The 9247-nt window shown below is 43.0% G+C and overlaps 1 protein-coding gene across 1 annotated transcript; it reads left to right on the forward strand.

Moving 5' to 3' along the window:
* The first annotated feature begins 3451 nt into the window (after positions 1 to 3451).
* Positions 3452 to 8294, forward strand: LOC136537396 (uncharacterized). Its single transcript, XM_066529382.1, has 6 exons — positions 3452 to 5026; positions 6032 to 6289; positions 6752 to 6842; positions 7341 to 7634; positions 7734 to 8171; positions 8275 to 8294. The coding sequence occupies exons 1-6, from the start codon at positions 3452 to 3454 to the stop codon at positions 8292 to 8294; spliced, it is 2676 nt and encodes an 891-aa protein (XP_066385479.1).
* The last annotated feature ends 953 nt before the right edge of the window (positions 8295 to 9247 follow it).

Genomic DNA, 9247 nt, shown 5'->3' on the forward strand with positions numbered 1-9247 from the left:
CTGACGATGGTGAGAATGCGACTGGTAGCCGGATTGATAATTTGCAATTTGACTATTTGAGCAACTCCTTGGGAGCAAGGAAAGCCAAGTTCAGTGTCTCTCCTCCTCTAGGGGTTGCCAACAAAACAATATCACTGACTAATAATTAAAAAAATCCTCCCTATCGTTTGGGGCTCATGCTTGCAGCTGGCAAAGTTTATCTTATCATCATTCGTTTTTTTTTCTTTTCTCTTCCCGAGTCATGAATCTTCAACGATAGCCCTTGCTGTCATCGAATGAGCCCCTGACTTTGCAAAATACAAGATGTAAAACTTTGCCCACTGCATCACTTCTGTAGCACAGTGGTGTGGTGCAGCATATGCCTCAGTGGCACGGTGTGACCGTGTGGCCTCTACCTCCACTCTACGCTAAGCCTGGGCGTTCGGGTTACCCGATTTTTTCGGGTCGGGTAATTCAAAATTCGGGTAATGAAAATTGCTACCCGATATTACTCCCGAAAAAACACTACCCGCAAATTCGGGTACCCGATAATTCGGGTTCGGGTTCGGGTATTACCCGATATACCCAAATTTACAGAAAACAACAAACTACACTAAATTTCAGTAGCGATCTATACATAATTTCAGCAGCAATTTGTATAGAATTTTAATAGCAATTTGTAGAGAATAATATATTACAGTCACTCATTCAAATAGAGAGAATTATATTCTAATAAAGTGATAAGTTAAATGGTTCAGCTAACAACACATGATAAATACAAAGACAAAAACAAATCTTTGGGTAGTTCGGGTAGTTTGGGTACCGGGGGATATTACCCAAATTACCCAAACTAATTTCGGATAATCAAAATCGCTATCCGAATTTGGGATCGGGTACCTCGGGTTCGGGTAATTCGGGTCCGGATTCGGATAATTCGGGTACGGGTAATGGGTATCGGGTATTTTGCCCAGGCTTACTCCACGCTATCGGTGTGGCCTCGAGTCCTGCATGATGGAGTGATGAAGGTTGGGTTCAAGGCTAAGGCGATGTCTGGCTTAAGTTTCTAATGAACCGTGCAATGGTGATCGGGAAAAAAAAGGTGGCAAATTCTTTTTTTTTCTCATTCTCCAAGTTAGACAATAGTCTAATTTTCAATCCTAAATTTTGAATAGAAACAAAGTATCGGACACCGTTCAATTGCCTAAACCGGACATATTCAGTCCTTTAGCTCATTTCAAAGATGGTTTTCTATTTTTTAAAAATTCATAAATAATTTATTTTAAATCATAAGATTAAAGTAGTATTTTTTACTAAAAACTATTACCTATCTGGCCTATAAATTATTTTATTTTCTTGAAACGCCAAATACTTTAGCCGCCGCTACGCCTGTCATAGCGGTTTGAGCAAATTAGCGTGAAATGCCATGTCTCGCCATTTTGAACACTGATTTTTAGAGATTAAACTACATTTACCACATTGGAAACCACTTAAATGGATAAATTTGTCCTGCTGTAAACGTTGGAGAGCATTGAGCAACTGGTTTCATAGTTCATTATCTAGATTAAACCAGTTGACAAGACGAGTAGGAGTATGTGTGATACCATTTTGTGTCTAACTACAGTCAGATCTCGCATCCAAAGGGAAAGGGGCAGGGAAAATCCTCCGATAACAGCACCATCGGTAGCGGCAAGATCCTGCTCCCTGACTCCTTATCTCCTACTGAATCAATCCTGATTTGTCACCGCTGAATTGTCTGTTTTTTAGAAGTTGTATACCAAACCGAATTTGTCAACACTGAATTATCCTGAGTTTGTAAAATTGGTACATCATCAACCCGTGGTCTCTTACATGGACACACGTGCCTCCATCGAGCCGGCGAGGGTCCGTCTTCAACATGGTCTCAAAGATGAGTCTTCTAGTCGGGTTAGTCTGTATATGTTGATCAATTATGAACTGAAGTCTCTCTGCTACAGAACCATATGTTTTACGTAGTTTCAACGCATGAAATTTTTTGCACCATAGGATTAAGATCCAATAGCTTCCACCATTCTACCTCCAGCCTACAGCCTTCTTCTACCTTCAGACAATCACAAATCACAAGATCATAGATCCATATATCACAGATCACATGAAACAATTTTTTCTATAGAAAGACAAATCACAGATCGCAGATGAGGAGGAGGAGAGGCCTACCTGGAGCCGGATTCGCTGCCGTCACCGCTGCCGCCACCGCCGCTGCCATGGCCAGCGCAGGCCCTAGACGTCTGAGATGCCAGTGGGCTAGCACCTTGGTGATGAGCGATTGACAACACGGTGTGCGTGTGACGTGTCTCTTGGCAGATTGTGGTTGCAGGTGACAGGTGGAGACAAGGTACATGCGGCGACGAGTGAAGAACGAAGATAGGATGCCGCGTCGAAAAACCGCGGGGGCGGAGAAGGGCGGATCGAGGCTTGCGTTCGAGGGACAGACGATCGTGCGGTGTACGTCTACTGTACCTGGCTACATGGCGGGAGGACGTCGAGGGAGGTTTCCGGATTATGCCACAAAATCCGGGGTTCGCTGGTTGAGCCACAAAGCCATGCATCGTACCGGGACGCTCGTGCGGCGTGCGTTGGCCGAAGATGGAAATTCTGGCGATCGCGATACGATTTCGGATGGTCGTGCGGCGACATCGCGAGGATCACATCGCGGAGATGGAGGGATCGCGGACATCGCGGAATTTGCCATGGAGGACGTAATTGGAATTTACGCCCCTACGTTGGATTTATTTAGCGTAGGGGGTTATGTGAAAATAGGTCGTGCCACCCTTTGGAGATATAAATATGTGGCACCTAGGGTTGAGAAGTGCGCGGAACGTTTTGGACTCTCGGTGAGTTACTATTCACGCATGAACAGTACCCGTGACCAGTACTCGTGCCCAGGGTTCCACGGTTCAGTTTTCCTCTCTCCGGTCTAGCCTAGGGTTTGAATTCTAGTGAGAGGTTTTTATTGATCTCTCCGATTAAGAGAGGGAGGATGTTCGGGCGGAGGCTAGATGCACTTTTGTAAGTTCAATTACTCAATTTAATCTTTCATCTATAATGATTGATCTTGTGCATCTCGATTGGTTCTTTACAATTCTCGTCAGCATCTGACATAGTCTGCTTGTTTTATTTTTATCTCAAGATCCGTAAGTCCGATTGACGTGATTCCAGTTGGGTTAGTTTCGTAATTTCATCTAGTTTAATCTGACAAATTTTTAGGTCGATCGGAGTTACGGATTTTCGTCCACATCAGGTTTACTAGGTACATAGAGTTCTGGCCAGATTTAAAAAACGTGATTTAATCAGGTTTTGTGTTTAGGGGAAGGGTTAGAAATTATTTTTGGCTTCCGCGACTATTCACCCCCCCCCCTCTGGTCGTCCGTTTCGATCCTTCAATTGGTATCGGAGCCGGTTTAGGTTTTCTATACCTTAATCGGTGCTAAAAGCTATGGCGACCAATGAAAAGTTTGATGTTCGCGCTCCGTTTTTTGATGGGACTGATTATGATTACTGGAAGGCACGTATGACCAACTATCTCAAAGGCAAGTCGCTGAAGCTATGGAAAATCACACAAAATGCCACATATGTGATTCCAGCTGAGGAACCGACTGACGCCGCTGAGATCGGGCTTCTTGAAACAAATCATCGCGCTGTTGCTATTTTACAGGCTTCTATTTGTAAAACTGAATATGATCGGGTTTCTAGTGAAGATCTCGCTTATCAGATCTGGGAGAAACTTAGAAAATATCATGAAGGCTCAAACACTGTGAAAAACCGAAAATTTGAGATTCACCGAAAAGAGTTTGATGCTTTTTGCCAATTGCCTAGTGAGTCTATTGATGACATGTTTGCACGTTTTCAAGTGATTGTTAATAAGATGAAGGCCATGAATAGCAATATGCCTTATGATGATCATGCTAGGGCTCTCAGATTATTACATTCACTTAATGATGAATGGGATATGAAAGTTGAGGCGATCGTTGAATCTGTAGGTTATGAGACTCTCACCACTGATGAGCTTTACAGTAAGCTCAAATCAAAAGAGATCGAAATTGTTTCTAAGCGTAAATTGAAAAATCCCACAGCTGCTTCTTCTTCTGACGTTCCAATGGCTTTGGTTTCTGAAAATAAGACTAACACTAATGCTAATCCAAATGTTTCCAGTTTTGCTTTGTCTTCTTTGTGTCATGTTGCAGATGAGGAGTTGGAGGTGCTAGATGATGATCAACTTGTACTGCTCTCCAACAAGTTTAAGCGTGTGTATGACAACAGGCGTAATAGAAGACGTTCAGATGGCTGCTTCAACTGTGGTGAACGAGGACACTTTGCTGCTGATTGCCCAAACAAGCAGAGATCTTTTGAGCAGGGCAATAACTCCTCCAGGCGCCAGGAGAAGTTCAGGGAGAGGAAGAAGAAGAAGGATAAGCAATGGAAGAAAGGCGGACAAAAATACTCTGACAAGCAAGTCGCTAAGGCTGCAAATGTTTTGTTATCTTCTCTTGGACAGTATGTTTCAGGTGGCTCGTCAGACTCCAGCGATTCAGATTCCGAGGATGAGACACCCAAGAAGAAGACAGACGGACTTTGCTTCATCACTGACGTCGGCATCAATGGTGGGATATGTACTATGGCCTTGGAGGGTGATGCATCAACCGACAGCAACGATGAAACTTCTGATGATGAGGTAGATACTTCTGCAGAACAAAGAATAGCTAATTTAACTAAAATTGTTCATAAGCAAAATAAAGTGTTGGCTAAACTTAAAACTGATTATGATAAAACTTGTGCTGAACTAGCTACTCTCAAAAATGCTGCATCTAATCCTGCTGAACCTGATGAATGCGAAGAATGCTCAATTCATATGATTTCGCTTTCTAAATTGCAAACCAAGTATTCTTCCATTGTTGATGATCGAGATAAACTTTATGCTGAACTAAATGAACTTCGTTCTCGGTCGAATTTGCTTGGTACTTGTGTTTCTTGCCCGCTTCTGAAAGTTGACTTGGATAATGCTTTATGTCGGGTAAAAAATTTTGAAGAACACACTTGTCCTGATTTGCCGGTTTGTTTAATTTGTCCAACTTTACGATCTGAATTAAATGTTGCTAAATCACATATTGTTGAGTTGGAAAAACACACTTGTCCGGTTCTTCCTTCATGCCTAACTTGTCCTAATTTTGTTGTTGAAAATAATGATTTAAGGACCAAACTTGCTGATTTGGAAGAAGAAAATAAGCATTTGAGAACTATTCTTGGTTGGTGTTCTATTCGTGAGCCTCAAATTGGTATGGCTATTGCTCAAATTAAACGGGGTGAGCGTTTTGGTCCCGGTTATGACTTGAAACATATTTTTGGTGAAAAAAGTGGACCGCCTGTTGATGAGAAGAATCCACCTTTGGCTAAATATACTGGACCACCTCCTAGGAAGGGTTCAGGTGTCACCTCTAATGGGTTGCTGGTTGAGACATCTAGATCTGCTCCTAAAAAGCAGGTTTGGGTGCCTAAGCCAAAACACTTCAAGGGTGTACAAAATACTAAGCCAAATGGTTTTTCTTGTGATCATTTTGCTAAGCCTGTTTTTGTTGCTTCTAGTTCTAATGCTGAGGCTTCTTTCGCTCCTGCACGCAAGCTTTATCATTGTGATTTTTGCAGTCATGATGGTCATCTTTATGAGTTCTGTTATCGGAGGATGCGTGCTGAACGACGTGAGCAGTACCCCACACGTGGTACTCATGATCGTCGTGTTTTTAGATGTGAGCAGTACCCTGTACGTGGTACTCATGATCGTCCTGTTTTGAGACGTGAGCCATTTGTTCGCTCTTCTGGTTTTCGCTCACGTACTCATGCTCTTGCACAACATCGGGATGACAGACCACGTTTTCCCCCTCGTGGTTCTCATCGTTTTTTTGAGAACTTTGATTTTGCTAACGCTTCTTTTGAGCAAGTGGCTCAGCACTGGTTTTCATTACATTATCCTAACCCCAGTGTTGAGTCATTAGCTCACCCTCGCTCTCATTGTTGATTGCAGGTTGGAGGCGAGGAGGACATATGGATAATGGACTCTAGCTGTTCGCGCCACATGACCGGAGATGATAAATGGTTCTCCAGCCTCACCCCCACGAGCGTAAAGGAAAACATCACTTTTGGGGATAAAAGTCAAGGTAAGGTAATGGCGCATGGCTGCATCAAGGTAACAGATAAATACATGTTAAAGGACGTCGCATTGGTAAAGAATTTGCATTATAATTTGCTGTCTGTTTCGCAACTTCTTGAGGATGATTTTGAGGTTCGTTTTAAGAAAGGAAATTCGCGTGTTCTTGATTCTGCTGGTAACCTTGTTTGCAAGATTTCTCCTTTTAGACGGATTTTTAAAGCTGATTTTTCTAAATCTTTTGGTGAAACTCGCTGTTTAGTTGCTCATGGTTCCCCCCTGATTTGGAAGTGGCATCGTCGGTTGGGCCACTTGAGCTTTGATTTGCTTTGTCATTTGAGTTCATTGGATTTAATTGATGGTTTACCGAAACTCAAGTTTGAAAAGGATTTGATTTGTGCTCCCTGCAAACATGGAAAAATGGTTGCTGCTTCTCATGCACCTGTGACTCAGGTGATGACGAGACGACCGGGTGAACTGTTACATATGGACACTGTTGGTCCAGCCCGTGTTCGGTCTGCTGGTGGGAAGTGGTATGTGCTCGTCGTTGTGGACGATTTTTCTCGATATTCATGGGTGTTCTTTTTGGAATCTAAGGATGAGGCTTTCTCATATGTTCATGATCTTGTTCTGAAGCTGAAAAATGAGTTGTCAAATAATGCCGTTAGAGCAATTCGCAGTGACAACGGTACGGAATTTAAGAATTCTCGCATGAAGGCTTTTTGTTCAGAACAAGGTTTAGATCATCAGTTTTCCTCACCTTACGTTCCTCCCCAGAACGGTGTTGTTGAGCGTAAAAATCGTACGCTTGTTGAGATGGCTAGGACAATGCTTGATGAACATAAAACTCCTAGACGTTTTTGGGCTGAGGCTATCAACACCGCTTGCTATGTTGCTAATCGCATTTTTCTGAGAGCTTTTATGGGAAAAACATCTTATGAGTTGAGATTTGGTCGACCTCCCAAAGTTTTCCACTTTCGAGTTTTTGGCTGCAAGTGTTTTATATTGAAAAAGGGAAATTTGGATAAATTTGAATCGCGTTCTTCCGATGGGTTATTTTTGGGGTATGCCTTGCAAGGGCGAGCGTACCGTGTGCTTAATCTTGATACTAACCGCATCGATGAGACATGTGAGGTCACCTTCGACGAGACAATGCCTTGTTTTTCTTCTGCTTTTGAGTGTGCAGGTGATGACAAGATCGGGCAGGATATTTTTGAGGATGAGAAAGAGGAAGATGGATGTGACGACGACGATGACGATGATGCCCAGCCTGCGATGCAGGGGGAGCCTGGCGCCCAGCCTGAGCAGGCGCCCTCCACCACTTTGGAGGATGGACCATCGCCGACACGTACATCTACAGCAAAGCCTGCAGCTTCATCGACTGTTGATCATGTACCGGCTGCAGTTGAGGGGGAGGCGATTTCAGAACGTACAGCACCACGACACATTCAGAATCGTCATCCTGCCAAGAACATAATAGGTAATTTGGATGAACGCATGACAAGGAACAGAGGTATGAAAAATAAAAATTATTGTGTCTTTGCGCATACTGCCTTTGTTGCCTTTTTTGAACCCCGAGATGTTGGACATGCTTTATCTGATTCTAACTGGGTCAATGCCATGCATGAGGAGTTAGAAAATTTTGCACGGAATCAGGTTTGGGTTTTGGTTGATCCTCCTCCTTCTTGTAAACCAATTGGAACTAAATGGGTCTTTAAGAACAAACAAAGGGAAGATGGTCATGTTGTTAGAAATAAAGCTAGGCTGGTTGCTCAGGGCTTTTCTCAAAAAGAGGGTATTGATTATGGTGAAACTTTTGCTCCTGTTGCTCGTTTAGAAGCCATTCGTATTTTGCTTGCATTTGCTGCTTCACGTGGATATAAGCTTTATCAAATGGATGTGAAAAGTGCTTTTCTGAATGGTTTTATAGAAGAAGAAGTTTATGTTAAACAACCGCCTGGTTTTGAACATCCCAATTTTCCTGATCGTGTTTTTAAGTTGCAAAAGGCTTTATATGGTTTGAAGCAAGCACCTCGTGCTTGGTATGCTAGATTGAAAACTTTTCTGCTTAAAAACGGGTTCAAAATGGGTTCAGTTGATAAAACTCTTTTTCTCCTCAGGCAAGGAAATGACACTTTAATAGTTCAGATTTATGTGGATGATATCATTTTCGGTGGTTCCTCTCATGCTCTTGTGAAAAAGTTTGCAGATGTGATGAGTAAAGAATTTGAGATGTCTATGATGGGCGAGCTGAATTTCTTTCTTGGCTTACAAATAAAACAAACTTCGGAAGGTACATTTGTGCATCAGGGAAAGTACACGAAGGATGTCCTGAAGAAGTTTGCGATGGATGATGCGAAGCCAATTTCTACGCCCATGCCGACTAGCGCTGCTTTGGATGCTGATGAGGACGGAGATCCCGTGGATCAGAAGGAATATCGAAGCATGATTGGGTCGTTGCTGTACTTGACTGCTACGAGGCCAGATATACACTTTGCTGTGTGTATGTGTGCTCGTTTTCAGGCGTCCCCCAGGACTTCTCACCGTCAGGCGGTGAAGCGCATAATGAGGTATCTTCGATTTACTCCTGCATTTGGCCTTTGGTACTCTGCTGCTTCAACTCTCAGTTTGTGTGGTTATTCGGATGCTGATTTTGCTGGGTGTCGTTTGGATAGAAAGTCTACATCGGGTACTTGCCAATTTTTGGGTTCTTCGCTTGTTTCTTGGTCCTCTAGAAAACAATCTAATGTTGCTCAATCTACTACAGAGGCTGAGTATGTTGCTGCTGCTAGTTGTTGTTCTCAGCTTTTATGGATGATAGCTACCCTTCGCGATTTTGGTTTGTCGTTTTCTCGCGTTCCTCTCTTGTGTGACAGCACTAGCGCTATAAGTGTTGCAAAGAATCCTGTGCTTCACTCTAAGACGAAACACATTGAGGTTCGTCATCATTTTCTGAGGGATCATGCTGAGAAGGGTGATATTAAGCTTAAATACATTGATACTAGTCAGCAACTTGCTGATATTCTGACTAAACCACTCGATCAAACCACGTTTGCACGTTTGCGTGGTGAGTTCGGGGTGTGTTACCCATTC

This window comes from Miscanthus floridulus, chromosome 2, assembly GCF_019320115.1.
Source record: "Miscanthus floridulus cultivar M001 chromosome 2, ASM1932011v1, whole genome shotgun sequence".
Taxonomy (NCBI): Eukaryota; Viridiplantae; Streptophyta; class Magnoliopsida; order Poales; family Poaceae; genus Miscanthus; species Miscanthus floridulus.

What these genes read in the sequence shown, in the direction of transcription:
- LOC136537396 (XM_066529382.1), top strand. Translation starts at nt 3,452, where the DNA reads ATGGCGACCAATGAAAAGTTTGATGTTCGCGCTCCGTTTTTTGATGGG. An exon ending in TTCTTGAGGATGATTTTGAG is followed by an intron (nt 6,290 to 6,751) that starts GTTCGTTTTAAG and finishes TTGGAATCTAAG; the next exon opens with GATGAGGCTTTCTCATATGT. An exon ending in AGCAATTCGCAGTGACAACG is followed by an intron (nt 6,843 to 7,340) that starts GTACGGAATTTA and finishes TTGAGTGTGCAG; the next exon opens with GTGATGACAAGATCGGGCAG.